The sequence below is a fragment of the Chenopodium album genome, chromosome 13, assembly GCF_948465745.1.
Source record: "Chenopodium album chromosome 13, dcCheAlbu1.1, whole genome shotgun sequence".
Lineage (NCBI taxonomy): Eukaryota > Viridiplantae > Streptophyta > Magnoliopsida > Caryophyllales > Amaranthaceae > Chenopodium > Chenopodium album.
Genome location: NC_137846.1, coordinates 2,535,521 through 2,556,115, shown reverse-complemented (window position 1 = coordinate 2,556,115; position 20,595 = coordinate 2,535,521). Strand labels below are relative to the sequence as shown.

At 35.0% G+C, this 20,595-nt stretch overlaps 3 protein-coding genes and 1 pseudogene across 4 annotated transcripts; 1 reads left to right on the top strand and 3 right to left on the bottom strand.

Annotated features, from left to right (window-relative positions):
* Window positions 1-755: 755 nt before the first annotated feature.
* On the bottom strand, window positions 756-7,462 carry LOC145574234 (protein CLT1, chloroplastic-like). The gene is made up of 10 exons (XM_081631976.1): window positions 6,889-7,462; window positions 4,598-4,743; window positions 4,404-4,441; window positions 3,989-4,104; window positions 3,170-3,269; window positions 3,013-3,048; window positions 2,444-2,494; window positions 2,200-2,323; window positions 1,340-1,465; window positions 756-1,164 (listed from the first exon to the last, which is right to left on the bottom strand). The coding sequence occupies exons 1-10, from the start codon at window positions 7,314-7,316 to the stop codon at window positions 992-994; spliced, it is 1,338 nt and encodes a 445-aa protein (XP_081488102.1). The 5' UTR covers window positions 7,317-7,462; the 3' UTR covers window positions 756-991.
* A 1,505-nt stretch (window positions 7,463-8,967) lies between these two features.
* Window positions 8,968-14,180, top strand: LOC145577065 (protein HAPLESS 2-like; annotated as a pseudogene). Its single transcript, XR_014098596.1, has 18 exons — window positions 8,968-9,222; window positions 9,294-9,437; window positions 9,649-9,737; window positions 9,945-9,984; window positions 10,159-10,216; window positions 10,309-10,369; window positions 10,554-10,632; window positions 10,743-10,877; window positions 11,002-11,196; window positions 11,430-11,510; window positions 11,594-11,694; window positions 11,836-11,953; window positions 12,052-12,084; window positions 12,180-12,273; window positions 12,392-12,480; window positions 12,622-12,737; window positions 13,300-13,400; window positions 13,494-14,180. The product of XR_014098596.1 is annotated as a protein HAPLESS 2-like (transcript).
* A 186-nt stretch (window positions 14,181-14,366) lies between these two features.
* On the bottom strand, window positions 14,367-16,366 carry LOC145577064 (pentatricopeptide repeat-containing protein At1g62350-like). The gene is made up of 2 exons (XM_081634747.1): window positions 15,947-16,366; window positions 14,367-14,783 (listed from the first exon to the last, which is right to left on the bottom strand). The coding sequence occupies exons 1-2, from the start codon at window positions 16,364-16,366 to the stop codon at window positions 14,367-14,369; spliced, it is 837 nt and encodes a 278-aa protein (XP_081490873.1).
* LOC145574220 (uncharacterized) lies at window positions 14,651-20,595 on the bottom strand. Its single transcript, XM_081631964.1, has 2 exons — window positions 18,328-20,595; window positions 14,651-14,783 (listed from the first exon to the last, which is right to left on the bottom strand). Exon 1 carries the CDS (start codon window positions 20,556-20,558, stop codon window positions 18,366-18,368), a length of 2,193 nt encoding a protein of 730 aa, XP_081488090.1. The 5' UTR covers window positions 20,559-20,595; the 3' UTR covers window positions 14,651-14,783; window positions 18,328-18,365.

The following is a 20,595-nucleotide window of genomic DNA, read 5'->3' as shown; positions in this document are numbered from 1 at the left end:
AAATATTTTTTTTTTTACTTATTTGATGATTAAATGAGCAATAATCATTTTAATGAGCAAAATAATATACCCTTTAGTGAACTTTGACCCGAGTATATATAAGAATCTCTTTTAAGAAATTGATTATGTAGTATACCCAAAAGGTCGTAGTACATGGTATTGCACTATATCATATTGTTATTTTTTTTGTTTGGTTCAATTGGAGGTCTTTTAAAATGAGGGGGAAAAAAGCTTAGGTGTACTTTAAAGTTTACATAATTAATAAAAATAAAAAGAAATATTTATAGGAAGTATTTTTAAGTAGTAGAGCCCAAATTCATGTATGAGCTAGGTCCATATGTAGTGGGCCGAACACATAGCCTCATTTATGACACACAAAGTGGCCCATTGTAGACCTTCACTTTACAACTTAAAACTTGAATATGATTATCATTTTGCAAGTCCTTTTGAATCTTAAAATTATTGATGCCTAGACTATGGTAGTATCAATTTGAGTATAACAATCATTTGGTTTAAAATTGTAGATCTCTTCTACTCATCAATTTTGATAAGGTTCATTCTCCAATGGTTATGGAAGACCATGCAATCCTATACGCACGCACTGACGCACCAACGTATTTGATGCAGATGCTCGCACCTCAACGACATCACATCACAAGGACAATTGGGTAAGCAAGTGTAGCACAGTATATTGCATTTTGTGCAACCCTGTGTAGCATATTATACTAATCTAAGTGTTTACCCTTCGTAACACATTGGTGAATTGAATGTTTATATGTGCTCCCCTTAAATATTATAAACCGAACTTGCACATGAAACATCAACATTTCTTGATGCAAAGGAATAGACTACATCCTGTCAGTTTCAGTAATCTTCCTATCACTAAACATATGCTTATTTCTAAATAATCAGTAAGCCCCCTACGACTAAACAAACAATTGCTACAAGCACATCAAAGCAGCTACAACAATGGTAATATTCTTCTCACTAATTAGCTACCTAAATCATGAAGTGGTTGCACTGGCAGCACCATCGCGGGCCTCCATGAGTAGAAAAACAATCCCAGCACAAGGACGACAGCACCGGCCACAAAGCCTGGAGGAAGAGCAGTACCAGCGCCAAGATACGGCAGAGGCAAAGTGAAGACAAACACAGACAAGGGCACTACATTCAAATTACAAGGGACATCAGCATATCAATGTCAAAATCTTGAAGACTTTCATGGAATAAGCAAAAGGTGAATTTTGCATGGTACATGTGATTAGGATTTCCAGAATTAAACAAACGGAACATCAATGCCAGTTTTAAAGCTTGAACTAATTAAATATGTAATGTGTACCTGAAACTGTAGAGGCAAGGCAAGATACCACTGCTGAGGAGATTTTAAGAAGATGCAGCAAAGATATATTGTAACCCATGTTCACGATAATAAAGAGCAAAGGCAACAAGGGAGCACCATTGCATCCTGCAGAGTAGCCAAAAACAGTGACTATTCAAAAGTTCCACTCTATAATAGTGTCAAGACAAAATTGAACAAAAATTTCGTAGACGAGCATTAATTTGGAAGGTTTAAAAAAAGCAAGTCGCTCAATTCCTACACACTCAAAATTTACATGTACTGCTGAAAAGGACAGAAAGGCAAAAATTGTCTATAAATCTGCTTCAAAACAACCTTAAAAATGATCATGATAACACTTGAAAGGATAAACTCCAAAAAAAGTATCGATAGTTCATAATACCAGAGCAGGAAATGAAAATGAGAGAACTTTGTTTACTAGGTCCACAAGACACTCACCCCAAAGAAAATAGTTTACCTCTTCCCTATGCAATGCATATTTGCTCCCTTGGCCTCTAAGAGATGCATAATATGTAATTGATGACCCTAAACTATATTTATGGCACAATAAGAAAATAATTTCCAAACGTATCAGCCTATGGAATTCTCAAACACTAATATACTTTGTTACTTTGTTAGACATAGTGATATAACAATAAACCAAATTAATAGACAAAATTTGCAAGGTCATGTTGCAAATGGTATAACGTAAAAGAACGATGACTATAACCATTTTTTAAGGATCCTGCCGAAGCAGAGTCTGAAAGCATGAGACTAACCCCACTTTGAACAGAAAGACTGCTTTCAAAAACACTCCAAGGGAAGAGAGATCAAAGTAAAATTTGTTTTAATATTAGCCGTACCCGTTGAGAGACTATTGATATTGAGAAAGCATGCTGCTCCATCTTTAAGGTATGACGGAAGTTGATTAAATGGTATGCCCCATAATTTCGACAGGAAGGGTAGAAGAAGGCATATAAAGAGTGCCTGCATGACGTGAGGAAACAAATTTCAGGTACAGAAATTAAACATGAGTAGTGTAACCCATGGAAACCACTTGCGGCACTAAGGATTCCTTAAAATGTCTTGATGTTATCAGATACTTACTTGATAAGCAGATCCAAACGAATTTACAACAAATAGATCAACTGAACCTCCCTGTGACAAGGACCAACATTCATTTTTACAATTTATCACAAGATAACAGATAGCAAAAACCTTGGACAAAGAGATAAAAAAAAGAAATCATTTTTTTCATTGCTTCACACAGTGAGCTGAGGAGCTTGGTGACACATGCGCAAATATCATTATAATGACACATGGATGAAGTAATACGCCTAAAGTAGATAGTGAACCATGCCTACAAAATCTGTTTGGGACGTTCAACTTAACTTATTCAGTTATTCACTTCATTATGTAACTCAAGGACCATTCTTTAATTTATTATATCAAGTGCCAACATATATGGAGTCAAGTATCTGGTTTCAAAAAAAAAAAGTATCTGGTTTACTCCCTCAGTATCCAGTATTCCAGTTCTTTTATTTTCCAACTTCTCATTCATATCACCCAATTTTCAAGCCGCATAACGCAACCATTCACATCACAACCATCAAAAGATCAGAATCTTACGGCGAGGAAAGCACTTATAAATGGTACAAACCCAGCAACAGATATACCTTTAATCGCTCAGCAGCGTCCAGAAAAATTACTTCCTACAACATAATGCAATAGTCCATCAGATATTGCATAATCATAGAACCAGCAAAAACTGACAACAGGAGGCACAGTGATAAAATAACAAGTTCAGCATATCGGTTAGTAGTTTATAATTACCTTCAAAATCGTATCAGCTGCTTGTAAAAAAAATGAAAAAATCATCAAAAAACTCCAGAATAGGCCGGTGTCATTCAAGGAGGGGCCAGCACCAGATCCACTGCAATACAATATCAAGAGCATTCAGTATCTAGTTAGAATTAACAATAATTTAAGTCTGAATCCACCAACTGGCAAAAACTAATTCTATCTCAACTAACAGAATAGTGCAAGGGATTCCATTGAAGTGAATACTGGTAGATCTTAGTCTACCTTCCTCTCCATTTTTTTAAAAAAAAAAGGAAGTAGGGAGCAAAGACAACAGTTCAAAGAACAATCAATATCAATAGTCCAAATGAAACAGCTTCCCATATAGAGCTCTTTCATGGCAAAATTAAACATTCGAATAATCGTTATAACTAGTACCATCAAAACCAGATACTAATAAAAGAAAAGTTACTGCAGAACATAGTTGAACTTAAGATGTACAATCCATATAACCAACTTGGGAGAACATTACTGTGATGTCTCCAGTCCTCCATTTTGGGAAATGGAATCCACACTTTTATGACAGCACTACAGAAATGCATGAAAGGAGACAAGTTCTACTACTGGTAGGTCAAGTAACATACAAACAAGTATCTTGAAGTTTAAAACAGAGTGATGAACCCCTAATTTCTGGTAACGGAATTTCTAATACTATCAATTCAAAGTTGTTTCCAAACATTTATTGACAACAGGATTCTACACTCACACTTCAGATCCTAAATACAAAAAGCTTCCAAAGTTTGAATAAAAAATCAGGACAATAATGTATAATACAGAAGGATTGCAACTCACCTAGCTACAGTTATTATTACGCCCATAGAGACCAATAAGCAACCCACTAGTTGATTGACATTATACCTCCTTCCAAGGAATATAGCAGACAGGAAAAGTTGCCAAACAAGAAATGTCTGCAGAAAAGATGGACACATTAGTTCTTTCGCCACCACTGCAAAGTGGATTGACCAACCATCAACCATGACTGCAGATTTATTGCTGCTTGCAACTGAAGCTTTACTTCATATGTCAAAAACACGCATGTGACGGACATGTTGATGACCATCTCATACTCATACAGTCAAAAAAATCACGAATACAATAATGCATTTTGATATGTATATATATTATGGTTTAAAATTTATACAAACCTATATTTGCTACTTTTTTGAGAGTTTAGCCCACATAATCTGGATATTTCAAAAAATTATACCTGAGACAAAATGGGAATCGATGCACCAGAAAGCATTGCTGTTCAAAACCACAAAAAAAAAAAAAAAAAAAAAAAAAAAAAAAAAAAAAATTGAAATTCATCAGAATAAATTAAACTCTAAACATTCAAGATCTTCTAATGCAACTCCAGAAGAACAAAAATATGATTCACTTAGAGTAACACATTAACCTTACTTGCCGCTGCCATTCCAGATACCGCTGCTAGAGCCTCTAATAAGCCAACTCCGAGAAACGGAACTTGAGGCAATGACAACATCTCCTTAGTGACAAAGCCCGCACGATGTCGAAGATACAAGATAGAGAAATATACAAATACATATCTGTATAAAGAAACACAGCTAAAGTATAAATAAATGTAACATAGCAACAACCTAATATCATTATAGATCCAACTCTACAGAAACTTATGCCCTGTTCTACAACCAATAAACAATAAACTTTCACATTTAATAAGCTTAGATAAAGTCTAATAAAGTTCACTCTGCAACAAAGTTCAGTTAAATTTCGAGGTCAAATCAATTCAGTTAACTTCAGAAGTTTTCAAGTGAAAAGAACATGGCTTTAATGTACACCATACTATATTGGTTACCAAATCCAGGAAACTATCCTGAGTAATTGACAAGCGCAGAATCTAGTAGATATAGCAATCTTAAAGCTCTCATAGAATGCTATCTTTCATTTCAGTCTCCTATGAGATAGTAATCAACTATAAATAAATGCACAGGGGAGGAAGCAAAAGAGTTCAGAGTTACAGTTGAGTTAGAGTTGGCAATTCATGCTAAGTAATTGTAAGTAAAATCATTTGTATTTAACCTTGCACACCCTTCTTAAGGAATCTACATACAAAGAAAGCATTTCTCCTGATGCCAGGCATTATCTGAACTTTTTGCAAGTTAAAAGATCAAATTCAGGTACAAAACTCATAAGAGTAATATATATTATAATTTATAAAGATGGTGGACAGCAGGACCATATGACCAAAAATAAATAAAGTTTTTAACAATAATAAGCCCTGAAAAACATAGCATATTGTAGGAGACAGATTACTACAAACAGTGTGCAAGCAGAACAGTAGAAGAATTATACTTTGTATAATTGATCTAGATGCTGATTGCTAAAAATTCACATTGTGCAACTTTCATTCATTGATTCTCCTTTTGACAAATTGAAAGAACTTTCATTGCCAAGTTGTTAAGATTTCAAGTAGTTCTGTTTGGACCACACCCAAATTGATTTTGAGCCGCCACTCAAGCAGCTATTTCCATCATTTTCTTATCATCAGAAATGCTTTCCAAAAACATACAGAATCGCTCTAAAATTAGTATCAACCACACCAACCAGCCACCTCCACCATCAAATTGGCAACTACCTATTAGAGAAAAAAATTCCTTTCTATCAAAGGACAAAAGTCTTGTAAATCATTACAACTATACTTCAACTTTAACTTGTTTTTATAAAGCTTACGTTTCCACTTTCTAAACGATTCCTACTGTTGCTTTTGGTAAAAGTAATCTAAACAGATCATAAAGAATCAACAATGCACACTCTCTCCCTAGTCCCCACATGGCCACACATTAGACACATACACTATGTTCTCGTAAAAAATAAACATCTACTCGTACTGCATTATGCTCGAGCATAAAAGGGCAATGCATTACTACTCCATAGCATTTGAATATATTACCAAAAGGCTCTAGGAATTCAAGACAAATCAAGCGTTGTTCGGTGTTTAAAGGGTTCCCAATATAAATTCTACTTCATTCGACTCCATATTAAATCATCAATTATATTTTTACAAAGTTAGGAATTTAACCCCCAAAACATTCAAAAAGCTATTTAACTGAGAACCATCTTTTTCACCACAGTTCATCTTCTTGGTCATTTATTATAAGAATCAGAACAACATTTCATTTGACCCCACTACACGATAAAGAATATTACCATGACCCCATTGCAAAAAACCACACGCACAAATGAATAAACTTGAGCAACAAAATTCATCAAATTAAGTAAAAAATCACCATAAATAACAAATATTTAGCATAAAAATTAATCCGTAAAACATTTCCTACTTTATATTATTACGACGAAATTAATTGTTAAAAATAATGATTATATGGGCTGATCTTACGTAGTCTTGCCATATATAAAACCGTTATACTTCATATTTGTAATTTCAATTACTTCAACAAAAACGTAAATTATGGATAATACTTAATTTAAGTCGCAACAAAACGTAAACTAAATAAACACCTCATTATTAGAATATTTACTTTTAGTAAAACAATTCATTTTATACTTAATTTAAGTCACAACAAAACATAAACAAATAATACTCGAGTTCCTTGTCTTCAAAAAAAAAAAAAATACTCGAGTTCCTTATTATATTCGCCTCAATATCTACTTTTACCACGGAACATATATAGAAAACTACATTAATAATTAAAAAAGAACGGAGAAAGTACCCGAAAGTGGCGAGTTGAGCGAGGAAAAAGGGGTAATGTTTCAAAGGCACCAAAGCCAACTTATACAAAACCCGATTCGCTACACCCAGTACTACCGTAGCTCCAGCTGCAATCATCACCTTCACTGTTCGATCTCTCTCTTCCTTCTCATCAACTTCTCCAACTCCAACCCTACACCGAAACGACGTCGTCGTCTTCTTCCTCTTCCATCTATCCTCTCCACCGTCCGATCTCACCTCAATCCAACGGTTCACGTTGACCTGATGATGAACGCATTCTAACCGTTGATATTGATTATCATTTGATGTCGGCGAATTTCGTGATAATCGGAGAGTTGTTACAGGTTGGCGGAATTGTATGTTGAATCGCCGGAATTCCGGTGGTGGTGTTCCGGCGCCGGCGGAAAGTCGCCGGACAATCGCCGTCATAGTTCACTGTCTTCTCTCTCTCCTCTGAAATTTTTTTTATTTTTTTTTTTTTTTGGAATTGAAGAAAAATGAAGAGAAGTCTAGATATTTATAGAGGAAAAAAAATATTGAAAAAGAAAAAAGTGGGAATTTATTTTAATGGAGAAAAACAGAAGAGATCGAAAAGGCTTTAATTGAGAATATTTTAATTGATTGGGAAAGAGAGGAGAAAAATGAATTGAGATGTTTGGCGGCTTTCTAATTTATACATTTGTTAAAAAAAAAAAAAAATTATACATTTGATGATGACGTAGTGAGTGATTTATGTGGGAATCTATTTGTACACTTACTAATGTACGGATATAATAAAAGAATTTATAATTGTGTAAATTCAAAGACATATCAGTTATAATATGTAAAATTTTTGTATTACATACGATATTATTAACATAAACCAAACTATAAAATTAAAATAATATAAACAAAAGAAAATTTACGTCTACAATTAAATTTAGCGAACTTTGTAATTATATGGAATAATCACACATATAAAAAGGTTGATATTTTTTTACCTCAAGATTTTTAAAAGGTTCTTAAAAGAAAAGGTAATGAAAAATTGAAAACTAAAAAATTATTGTACTGCATTAAACTACTTTGCAATCTATATTTAGATTTTTTTTTAAAAAAAAAATATGAAAGAAAAAAAAAAGTTTAGGCGGAAAAAAAATGAAAGAGAAGTTGACAAATGTACAATTTGAAAAAAGTGATGATGTCAGCGGTTGTTACTTTAGTAATATTTATAGATTAATTTTTGCTACTTCAATTCAGTTAAAATTGATCCAATAACTTAAACTTACTATACTTCTATAGTGTTGGAATTTGATCGGATCAAAAAATATTTATATGAGTATGTTGGATTAGATGGCAAATACATATCTTATTATCTGTTAAAATGAACTTACTTTTGTACGGAGTAATTTTTTAAACTAAAACGAACTTGTTTAATTGAAGTGATCTAAACTAATATGAATTTATTACTTTGTTAGATTAGTTGTAAATTGAATTTTGGATGATCAAAATCAAACTTTGGGCAATCAAAATTGAGCCTAATTTTATACTGGTAGTAGGATTTAAGGTATATAAGTATAAGATTTACCAAATGATTTCGCGCTAGGTTTGAATTTTGATATTAAAATACGTCTTTAGACTTATCTAAACCCGCACTTATTTTAAACCAAGACATTATATCACATAACATATTTAAATTCCCCTATAACTTACATCCGTACAAAACAGAAGTAAAGGAAACCATTTCACTTTTTTTTTTTTTTTTTTCTAAAATAATATTTCAAAAAATTAAAAAAATAAATAAAGTGGCAGTTAGTTATATCCATCTCCTTCCTTCCCTCCCATTATTCATCACGCCATTGTATGTTTTCTTCAACTAACACTTTTTTAAAAAAAAAAACTTATTGTGTTTGTTTAGTTCATGATTGTTGTTTAATGCTTAATACTGCATTTCATTACTTTATTGCTTATTATAATTATTTTGCAATATGATTTCTTATACTCATACCTTGTTTTGGTTTATGTTTGCAGTCATAACTGAATTTAAATGAACACACTGAAAAATCTACTTAAATTTTGGAAAATCTTGGAGTATGGTGTAACAATGCAAAGGGTTTGTAGGATGATGTTGTTAACGTTGGTTTTGTTAAATATCCTCCCATTTTTTGTAAATAATCGCGGTGATGGAGGAAGATTTGGATTTGGATTTGTATATGGCGAGGCAATTCAGATACTTTCGAAATCGAAACTCGAAAAATGTGAGAAGACTTCTCCTACAGAAGCAAATGGTTCTAATAATAATGGCAATCTTAATTGTACTCGCAAGATCATCATTAACATGGCTGTTCCTAGCAACTCTGTAAGTCGGTTGCATTGTTTAAGTTTTTGACTTGTTGTCGTGTTTTATTTATAATATTGGTTTTTGTTTAGAGTGGTGGAGAAGCGTCGATGGTGGCAGAGGTTGCAGAGGTGGAGGAAAACTCGACGAATAAGATGCAGACTTTGCGATTGGCCCCTGTGATTACTGTCAACAAATCTGCTGCTTATGCCGTGTTTGATCTTACTTATATACGAGTATGGCCAATTAGTATCTGCTTATAACACGTGTCATTGCTGATGTGTGTTTTTGGCATGGATTGTAGTCTATGTTTACAATGGCCTAACATTACTTGTTTTGAAACTATAAGCAACTTTCTTGTATAATTAACAATGTTAAGTTTGTTTCTTGTGTTTTTCTAGTGAAAAATTGGATGGTAATTGACATGTTTCAGCATTAAATTTTCAGGATGTCCCATATAAACCCCAAGAGTATTATGTCAAGACACGAAAGTGTGAACCGGATGCTGATGCTCACGTTGTGAAGATATGTGAGAGGCAATTTCTCTCCCTCTTTTTACTTTTTCTTACTCTGTGGGTGTTTTTCCTTGTTCCCATATTTCGAGCTTTGATTATGTAGTTGCTTACTGGCTTGTACATATTGTATGCATTTGTTTCCGTAGGTAAATTTATGAGCACAAATGTATGTAGCTACTTTGTCTATGTGAGTTTGATGACTCCTTCCTTTTGTCATTTGATTTATAGGTTGAAGGATGATCAAGGTCACGTCATTGAAGCCTCTCGGGTATAGTTATTTGTTGATCTTGAACATTCCAATATGTAAATTCATATACGATTTCAAAATTGTTAGAAATAATCAAATTACTGTCCTCTACACTCTTTACAAAGTTTTTTTTTTTTTTTTTTTTCTGCCTCAACCTCTTCCTGGTTTTAATTTTATCTTAATGACCAACACCAGCCAGTTTGCTGTCCTTGTGGTGATAGACGACGAGTACCTTCTTCATGTGGAAACTTTTGTAAGCTTCTGATACTAATCGAACAACTTCAGTAATCGTGTCAATAGGGAATGACTCTATTTTTGTGTTATCATTTGTGTGTTGCTTATCAGTTGACAAGCTGGTAAAGGGAAAAGCAAATACTGCACATTGTCTACGATTTCCTGGTGATTGGTAAGCCAACTGACTCCTTGTTGCCTGCTGATGAACCTGAATTGCTTCAAGATAAAGTTTTCTAATGTCAATAATCTTATAGTCTAGTGGATTTATGTGGTGAAAAGAGTGAGCTAGTTGAACATTTCCTAATTTCGAGCCTAATATTATCTGGATAACATAATGAACTTGTTAATGTTTTTAGGTTCCATATATTTGGCATTGGACAGAGAACTATAGGATTTAGTGTTCGGATTGAAGTCAAGACTGGATCTAAAGTATCAGTAAGTAACATCATAACATTTATGTGTTACATGAATGTGTTGATTTCTTTAATTCTCCTTCTTAATGTTAATCCTATGGCCTGTATGTTGAATTCTTGGCTCACCTTCAGGAAGTGATTGTTGGTCCTGATAACCGAACAGCTGTGTCCAGTGACAGCTTCCTCAGGGTGAATCTTGTTGGCGATTTTGGTGGTTACACTAATATACCATCATTTGAGGACTTCTACCTAGTGATACCGAGGGTGGTATGTTGCTTGTCATCGTGCAACCTTAATTTTGGCTATGCTGCCAATGAATTTGGACTGAGAACTGAGACCTGAGACTACCTTTTTATGGTTTTTTTTTTTTGTGGGTGTGTGGTGTCTGAAGCACGGACCAGGCCAGCCTCCAGACCTGGGACGTAATTTTTCTATGTACATGCTACTTGAGAGAGTGAGATTCACATTGGATGGCCTTGAATGCAACAAAATTGTGGTCGGTTATGAGGCTTTCAATGGTCAGCCAGATTTCTGTACCTCCCCGTACTGGAGTTGTTTGCACAACCAGCTGTGGAATTTTTATGAAGTTAGTACCTCAAGCTGAAAAATAGAAGTAACTGCACTACTGTTTTTTCATCTTATGTCCTTTATTCCTGAGTTTTTCTGATCTAATTGAGTTAATATAGGCAATATGTTTGCACAAAACTGTTTGTTTTTTTAATTTGTGCTCGTCTATCTATAGTCTTCTCTGTATTTTGGCATGTTTTAACCCGAAATTGTCTGGTGAGACTGAAAGTGTTCTGACTAATCGTTTCACAGGCTGATCAGAATCGAATTGCTAGGCATCAACCACCTTTGTATGGTGTGGTAGGAAGGTTTGAAAGGATAAATGAGCACCCAGTACGTTTACAGATTCTGCATTACATATTCAATTATAAAATTATTGTCAGTCTCAGTCTGTCATTAACTGAAAAGGCATACAGGGTGCAGGGCCTCGTACATTTTCCTTTGGGATTTCTGAAGCTATTAACACTAATCTTGTGATAGAATTAGCAGCTGATGACATAGAATATGTTTATCAGAGGTTAGTATATGTTTTTACTTAATATGTTTGCTAATTTGCTTGCTACATTTGAAAGTTTGTTCTGATGTCTTCTGCTGCTATATACTGATATGATAATTTTCTGGTTCAATGTTCTAAAGTTTATTTCTTATGTAATTTTAGGAGCCCTGGAAAGATTTTAGGTGTTACTGTCCCTACATTTGAAGCGCTTGCGCAATATGGGACTGCAGATATAAAAACAAAGAACACTGGGAAAGTCGAAGCATCATACAGCTTGACGGTATGCCAATGATACTATAATCTGTGTTCCCAAATTTTTTTTCTTTGGATTCTCATACTTCATTAGAGTGTAAATTGTTTTTTGTACATTTTATGCAGTTTAAATGCTCGAAAGGTGTGACAATGATGGAGGTACTTGATTCAAAATTTTCATTGTGATTATTGATCTTACATTTTCATGACTACTCTGAGTTTTGGATTTTATGTTCACAAACATATGATTGCAGGAACAATTTTTTATTATGAAGCCTGAAGAGGTTGGTAATCGATCATTCAAAATCTATCCAACTTCTGATCAAGCTTCAAAATATGCATGTTCTGGTACAGATTTTTTTGCTGATCTTGATTTTTTTTTTTATTTTACTTCAACATTTGTGCTGTGCTTTGGTTTAGATTTTGAGTACAGATTTCACAGTTGAAGTGTTTCTTCTGAATGCAGCAATTTTAAAAGATTCAGAATTTAATGAAGTCGATAGAGCTGAATGTCAGTTCACCACTACAGCCACTGTGCTTGACAATGGAACACAGGTATAAAATGTTTTCACACTGAACTTTAAGAGTTTAAGAGGATAATTTTCACAATGCCAATTTTATGCACTCACACTCACGTTTACACATTATAGACCTTTTGTGTGCGGATTATAACTGATGCAATATAACATACTACAGGGAGCCCCCTTTCAGCCACCAAAGTCTGAGACAGCAAGTTTATTTGGAATTATCAAAGACTTATGGAACAAGTTTTGGGCTGGTTTATTAGACTTCATCACAGGAAAGAATTGCAGGTATTTGTATGGAGAATGTCCATTAAATTTTTGCTGATTTTAGGTAATTTTGTAATTGTTGTTTCGTTTTCTATGTTAAAAAAAGAGTTACCAAACTGAATACACTTCACTACTTGAAAATGCTGATACTATTGTCAGAAAGCCAAGAAAATGCCTAAAACTGATATTGGAGGATCTCTGTGAGTTAAAACTTCAGAATCTAATGTTTCCGCATAGACTGATTAACATCAAACCAATAAAAATATCATCAGAAAATATACAAAGCAAGCCTAAAAGTCCATATAAGAGGATTCCCTTGAGTTCAAACTTTAGACTAATGTGTTAGCATCCTTGAGCTGTGCCCATCTTCGAACTGTGATGGACGAAAGTTTTGACAGTTCTGCCAAGTTCAACTACTGTAACCCAAGTCTCTAGACTTCAACTGCTAAACTTTATCTCAGAACATGTAATGCGATGGCTTCATTTTATGACCTAAATATAGTAGCAGTAAGCAAAAGTGTTGGATCTGCTTTCTCATGTCATTTTCTAATGAATCTAACCATTACACTGTTGTATTGAATAGAAGCAAGTGTTCTGGTTTCTTTGACTTCCACTGTCACATTCAATATGTGTGCATGAGTTGGGTCATCTTGTTTGGATTATTTTTGTCCATCTTTCCTACAGGTAACCAAATTATTTTTTTCTTTGCATCATTTATTCAGCATTTGAATCCAATAACAATTAACCTTAATTGAAACATTTTCTGTTGGCATTTAGTGCTTGTGCTTCTATGGCTTTTACATCAAAAAGGGCTGTTTGATCCTCTCTACGACTGGTGGGAAGATCACTGCTGGGAAGGTATGCTGAGGCACAAAAAAATTCGGAGGCATAGAATTCAGCATGACCATCACCGAATTCATCACAAGAGACACCGACCTCACCATCACCGAGCACATCATCATCACAACATGCATGAAGTAAAGCATAGAAACCAGAAGAATAACAATGAACAAGAGCATCACCATGCAGCACATCGATCAAGCGATTATAATCAGTATTTGCATCATGTCCATAAAGACAAGCACAAACACGGCAAGCATCGAAGTAGCACCGGTGCAATTCAGCATTTGGATAATCAGGGTGATTTGATTCGGCATCACAGGCATAGGAAAGGAAGGAGAGCCAACGAAAGGACATCCGACTTTCAAATATATGACTAGGAAGATATTCATGAGCCTTATGAAAATGAACCTTCCTTTCTTTGATGATGAGAACATTTGTATCAAGAGAAGTATACATAAAGTGAAAAACATGAATGAAAGGTTCTGATGTTATTCCCTTCAGTGTAAGCAAAACTCCAAATTTCTATTTCTGTGGAATGAGAGTCTCAATTGTATTATCAAACGTACACACTGGTGGGATTGCGGAAAATTTATGTAAAGTTGTTAATATCTAAGTACAAAATGTATTACCGTTAAAAAAAAAGGTACAAAATGTATTACCTTTATAAACTTGAGAGAAAAATTGTTTGGCATATACAAAGTACCTTTTAAGCTTAATATTTCTCATGTAAAACATAGATACAAAATTGTCCAACCAATCAAAAAAACTTTTTTCTTCAAAAAATCTAAGGTTAGTAAACTTGCCTTACTAATCCAAATCACTCTCTGTTTTCCAGTCTTGGTCTTCAAAGAGGTCTTCAGGAGGGTCGTAGACAGAGTATCCAGGGAATAGCTCCAGAAAGTCAGCTTTGATCTTCTCCCTTAATTCAGGATATGGTATAAGCCCTTTCAGAATGACTCGAAAAGGAAGTGAAAGAGGGGGATCGGGGGATTGCCTCATTTCAGCATATATTTCCATTGCCTCATCTGGCAGTTCATTGTCCAAAAAGGCCCTCATAATGTCACCGAAAGTGTGCTGATCAAATAGGACTTCTTCCCTCTTTAAGTCTTCCCACACCCGCTTTGCTTCATCTACCTTTTTGTTCCTTGCAAGCATCATGAGCATGTCCCTGTAGAAGAACATGTCTGGACGGTACCATATCTCTTTCCGCACCACATCATACAACTGTGATAGGGAAAACCAGAAATTAAAATCAGCAACAGTTGTTCTACCATATGCATATTTCGCTTTTCTAATAAAGGAAGCATGAATTGCTGAACTCTTACATATGCATCATCAGGTCACTTTGTTTATTTTCAAATCATAGATCAAGCAACTAAGCAAGTATAGAGAACAGATCAGGCTCAAAACTTGAGAACCAGTACTTAATATTCGATATACCTGATTACGGATAAATCACAATCAGAATCCTTACAAGTCATAACCATTACACCTGAAATCTGAGAGCAGCTTGCAGGAGTGGCTATAGTAGATGGCCAGGCTCCCCCCTCCCCTGGCAGTGGGCAACTTGGGCACTATCCCTTTTTAGTAAGACCCTAGTGAATCCCACCTACGGAGTACTTATCTCCAGATAAAATACTCATTTATCTATGAACTACAATTGTTGGTTTAACTTAACGATATAAATTTATGTCATTTCGCTAATACACAACCCATCCCAACAAGGAAATCGATCAATCCCTCCAAAAGTATCTCTCCAACATAGAACTAGACCTTCAACGTCTCCAAATCTATGATGGATGATCCTATAAGGCTACAACCATCTAATTTTAGCCAACCAAATACTGTACCATAACTTAATTCTTAATGTAATACCAAGAGCATTTTTTAGTTTTTACACCAATATTACAAAAATGTGTAAGCAGTGTAACCTATCTTCATCTGACTACATCAAACAGGAAGAAATACCAAACCAACTCACAATGCAGGCACATCCACCCTACAAACCTACATAAAGTCATCAAACTTTGTCCAAATCATGTAATAAACGTCTAAAATTTTCGCTCTTTTCGACTGATATCTACTAAAGTCAATTGATTTTTCTAATCTAAATTGTACTTTGTATATTACTACACCAATCAAACATAATTTTCAATTATTGAATTCGAATTGTACTGATTATTTGCAAACGAAAGCTGATTAATATTGATCAGAAGTAATTAAAGGTGCAGCTGATACTCATTTCATACAAATTGCAGAGATTTTATTCCAAAATTAATACATATTGTCAAACCATAATCAACAAGAAAAACTACAACATAAATTTCAACACGTTATCAAATTGGAACACCCAAAAATAATAGAAAAAAGAGTATAAAAATTCATACTTTCATGGAAAGAAAAACTTGATTTTGGCGTTGAAACTCAGCAAGAACAGAAACAAGATCAGATTTAAGGAGGCGAGAAACATGAGATTGAATACAACGTTGAAGACGAACAGGGTTTGATTGAAGACGCTTCAATTCTTTGGCAACAATTAAACCCTCTTTCCCAATTTCTTTCTTTCTCCTCCATATTGATATACTATTAGGGTTCCGCCACACTCCTCCCCCTCCTCCTCTTGCCGCCGATGAACTAGTGCTGATTTTCCGAATCAACCATTGAAATTCGACGGCGAATTTGTTGTTGGTGAAATTAGGGTTTAGGGTTTTAGGGAAAAGAAGAGAAACTGTTTCTGGGTTTGATGTTGAAGTTGAAATTGAAATTACCCGGAGAAGTGATTTTGCTGAACGAGTATAAACAAACATGGATTACGAATCAACCTTCTCTTTTTGTTGTAATCCCAGAATTTTAGTAGTCGTTTAGTTCTAGTTGCAGACTCATGAATGGCGGCAAATTAGCAGAAATTTGATAACTTCAATTACTACGAGTCTCTACTCAACTGTATCAAGAATTCAAGATGGAGTAGTAAACTACGAGTACTCCGTATATCAACTTGCAATTTCGGACTAATTATAACCCGAGTCTGATTGACTTGTGCGAGATTTTGACTAAATATTTCAATAGGTCTAAGTCCTAACTTTAAACCAAAAATTAATGAAGAATTAAGGATGACACACGAGATTTGAAATTGAGTTTTTACACCATTTTGCATTTTTTTTTTATTTTTGATAAGTAAGATTTGGATTCGATTTTTATGTATATTATTTTTCCTGATATAAAATTATAGTCATTTGAGATATTTTACCCTTCGCTCTAATTTACTTCCCATTTTATTATTTAAAGTGTCTAAAGTTACTTGCGTTGTTTATTTTTAAGAAAATTTTCCTCTCGCTTTTTTCTATTGAGTTGGATCTCACACTCACTCGCCTATTTTTTTAAATTTGGCAATATAAGAATACACCACACATTAATAAGAGATTTTTTTGTTGTGGGGTAGAGGATTGTGGTGATAATGGAGCTATAATTGATGACATTATTTGGATAGGCCTTACATTTGCAGGTTTGTGAGCAGGCTTGTTGATTTTGCTAGGACATTGTAGCTTTTTGTTAACACCTGATTGATTCAGTAACCTGTAGTTAAGGAAGCTTCTTAGGCTGACAAATCTCAGATGCTTGAGTCCTAGAAACAGTAGTGTAATGGAGTTTCCAAATTTTGCACATCAGTGGACTTCGCCGATAATCTAAAGCTAAAGTAAAGTTTTAACAGATTGAAGCATTAGCATAAGATTGGATATGAAATTTCTCAAAAACTGATTAATTAAGATCGGTTTCTGCATACATGATAACATATTAACATGAACATCTGCTAGTTAATTATCTCCCTTCGCTCTCCAGACTCCGGAGGGATGGCAGATTGGCAGAATGGCAGTTGTGTAATTAAGTCTCAGAACTAATTATCTTTCACTTTAACAATTCTAAACTCAGCAAAAAAATCAGCTGTTAGTGAATTTGCGTAATCATTTTCTGTAATATCTGTCATCAGATGTGTAACTCTTTCCATAAACAGAATCATGTCTTTTACAGCTAATATACATAATCAATATAGATGGATGAAAAAGCTCAAAGAAAAATCATCATGAGCAATATTCTGGACCATAGGACATACTGTGTACTAAAAATGATCTAGAAAGTAAAGTCAATGGTAAATTTAATCTGACAACTCCTATGGTATAGTTTCTGCTTTACTACCCAATAAGATGGTTATTCCCTGTCCAAGCTCGCTGCGTGAACCTAGTCCTGTAAGCCTAATCAATCAATTGGTATACATATACAAAGATACAATATCAAGATTTAAATTCTGGCTCAAAAGTCATACCATTATTGATCATTTCCCCTCAACATTATATAGCTTCAACAGCAAGAGCACTGTGTTGGGTTTCATGTACAACAACATTGTTTGTCAATCGATGTGGAGCAGCAATTTGTGTTTCCGAACTCTCAATTGATGCCTCGGCAATGTTTGGATACTGACTCATACTAATCTCATTTATCTCTCAAAACTTTTGATTGTGTTCATCTGCGTGAGTGTTGCGCTCAGTTTCAAGAACCACTGCCTCATTTGCTGCTATTTCTAGTGGAGTCGAATCCAAACACAAAAGGTACTTGTGGTCAAGTGAAGAATGCAATCAACAAAGAGCCCACCTAGATGAGTTCTATCCGTATCCACAGCTAGGGCAGACAACTGTATACAAAAAAGAGAACCATAGATGCAAAGAGGTTTATTGACATCAAAAATAAACATGACAGAATAAGAGAATGGACTTACTAGCCATCATACAAGCTAAAGTTTCTCCAGGAAGGGCATTAAGAAGCAAGCTTTGGAATTTTAGAATGGAACTTGTGAAGATTTTCAAGAAAATCATTGCAAGGGATGCCATCTTCTTTTAGAGCTTCTTGAGAGAATGTCGGAAGAAGATCCACCATATTCAAATCAGTGCAATGACAGAGACATGTCAAGATTGTTGCTCTCATCTCTGAGTTTAGCTCAAGATTCTCAGCTGCCATTTGATGAAGCAAATTAATAACTTCATTCATATCACCCTTTAAACAATACCCCATAAGCAAATTCTGATAAACATCACTAGTAGGTGTGAAGCCTTTAGCAACCATCCTTTCAAAAAGTTGCTTAGCCTCATCCATCAGTCCAACATCTGAGAACCTCCCAATTAGTGTGGAAAACAAAATAGCATCAGGAGCCAAACCCCTTTGAAGCATATCGGTGAGTAGTGTTTTGCCATAATGGAAATCACCTGATTTAAGGGCTCCGTGAATCATCACCATAAATGAGATAATACATGGTTCACAGTTTGTTTCCTTCATATTATTGAATAACATCCTTGCCTGATCCACACTACCTTCTTTACACAATGCTGTCATCAACGTATTATAGTCCACATCTCGGGGACTCAAACCAAAGTCCTTCAATTTCAAAAACAGACCTTTCGCAATGTTAATCATACGCAACTTGCAGAAACCATCAATCAAGATGCCATATGTGTATGAAGTTGGAATTATTCTCTCCCTGAGCATGTTTTTCCATATCTCCAGACATTCATAAACATTTCCTGCCTTCAGATACCCCCCAATGAGTGTGGTATAAGTGACCTCATCCCCACAGATTCCTGCAACAACCATCTTACGGTAAAATTCTTCAGCCTTACTAAGGCAACCTTCCTTGCAAAGCCCTATGATCATTGTATTGAATGCCATAGCATCTGGCTGAACATAAGCTTCATCTTCAAATACTGAACTAAAAATCATTATCGCATCATCAACTTTACCAATTTCAAGAAGACCTTTGAGCAATGTAGTGTATGTAAGCAAGTCGGGCTTCTTCCCCTTATCCATCATCATTTTCAATATATCAAAAGACTCAGATACCAAACCATCTTTGCAAAGAGCACTGATCACATTATTGAACGTTGCAGCAAGTGGTTCTTCACCTTTTTCTAGCATCAACTTCAACATGGCAATAGCTTTTGTAGTCTTCTGATTTCTGCAAAGTCCATCAATTAGACCTGAATATGTAGTTGCATCCGGATGTATCCCCCTTCCCGTCATCTCTTTTACCATTGCTGTAACTTTTTCCCACCGGCCCATTGTGGAAAAAAAATGCAACACACAGGAATAAGAGATCACATTAGGAGTCACTCCCCTTTCCAACATTTCATGAAAGAGCTCTTCAACTTTATCAGCATTTCCTTGTATGCAAAAACCTTTGATGAGAGCACTATAAGCAACAACATCCACATCAAAATTGTTTTCCTTCATCTCTTCCATCAATCCCATCGCATCTTCCACCTTACCCATTTTACACAAGCCATCTAAAATAATAGTATACGATGTCACATCAGGACAGCAACCTGCTCTCTTCATTTGATCCATCAAATTTGACGCATCCACCACCCTCTTTGCCTTACAAAGAGCATTGGTTACTGTATTGTAGCTAATATTATCAGGCATTATAGAGTTGTTCGACATTTCTTGCAAAACCTGCATTGCTCTATCTATTTCCCCGTTTCGACACAAACCCTTCAGTACAATATTCATGAGGTATACTTTAACCCCAAAACCGCGCTTCCATAACAGCGCAATAGCCCCTAAAGCGTAAGCAGGCTCGGGCGTTATCACCAAATACTCAACCAGGGCAGCCAGTGAATAGAACAGTGGCTGAACACCAACATGGGTCATTTTCTTATACACCGAATATGCCAATTTATGCTCCCCTGCATTCCTAAGCTCATTAACGAGGAAATTACATGTTTGGGCAGAAGGGGTTCTCCCTGAACCAAAGGCATTGTCAAACAATGCAGCTGCTGCTGCAAAAGATTGGTCTTTTCTGCATAATGATACTATTTGGGCATCTATGCTATCACTCTGAACTGAATTTTCCCGAGAAAAATGAGTTGAGAGAGATGAAATTGTACATAATAAGTTGTATTGGGCATAATTACGATGATATGAACGAGGGTTGACGAAAAGCAGTCTCTGAAGCATTTCAACAAACAGTTGATGGGCATAAACTCAATTTGAT

Excerpts from the sequence above, each read along its gene's own strand:
- LOC145574234 (XM_081631976.1), bottom strand. The coding sequence starts at position 7,316 with ATGACGGCGATTGTCCGGCGACTTTCCGCCGGCGCCGGAACACCACCA. Across the intron at positions 4,442-4,597 it reads ATCTGGAATGGCAGCGGCAA|CAATGCTTTCTGGTGCATCG; the intron begins GTAAGGTTAATG and ends GGTTTTGAACAG. Across the intron at positions 1,165-1,339 it reads CCTTGCCTCTACAGTTTCAG|TGCCCTTGTCTGTGTTTGTC; the intron begins GTACACATTACA and ends ATTTGAATGTAG.
- LOC145577064 (XM_081634747.1), bottom strand. The coding sequence starts at position 16,366 with ATGTTTGTTTATACTCGTTCAGCAAAATCACTTCTCCGGGTAATTTCA. Across the intron at positions 14,784-15,946 it reads AAGTTTTTCTTTCCATGAAA|TTGTATGATGTGGTGCGGAA; the intron begins GTATGAATTTTT and ends TCCCTATCACAG.
- LOC145574220 (XM_081631964.1), bottom strand. The coding sequence starts at position 20,558 with ATGCTTCAGAGACTGCTTTTCGTCAACCCTCGTTCATATCATCGTAAT.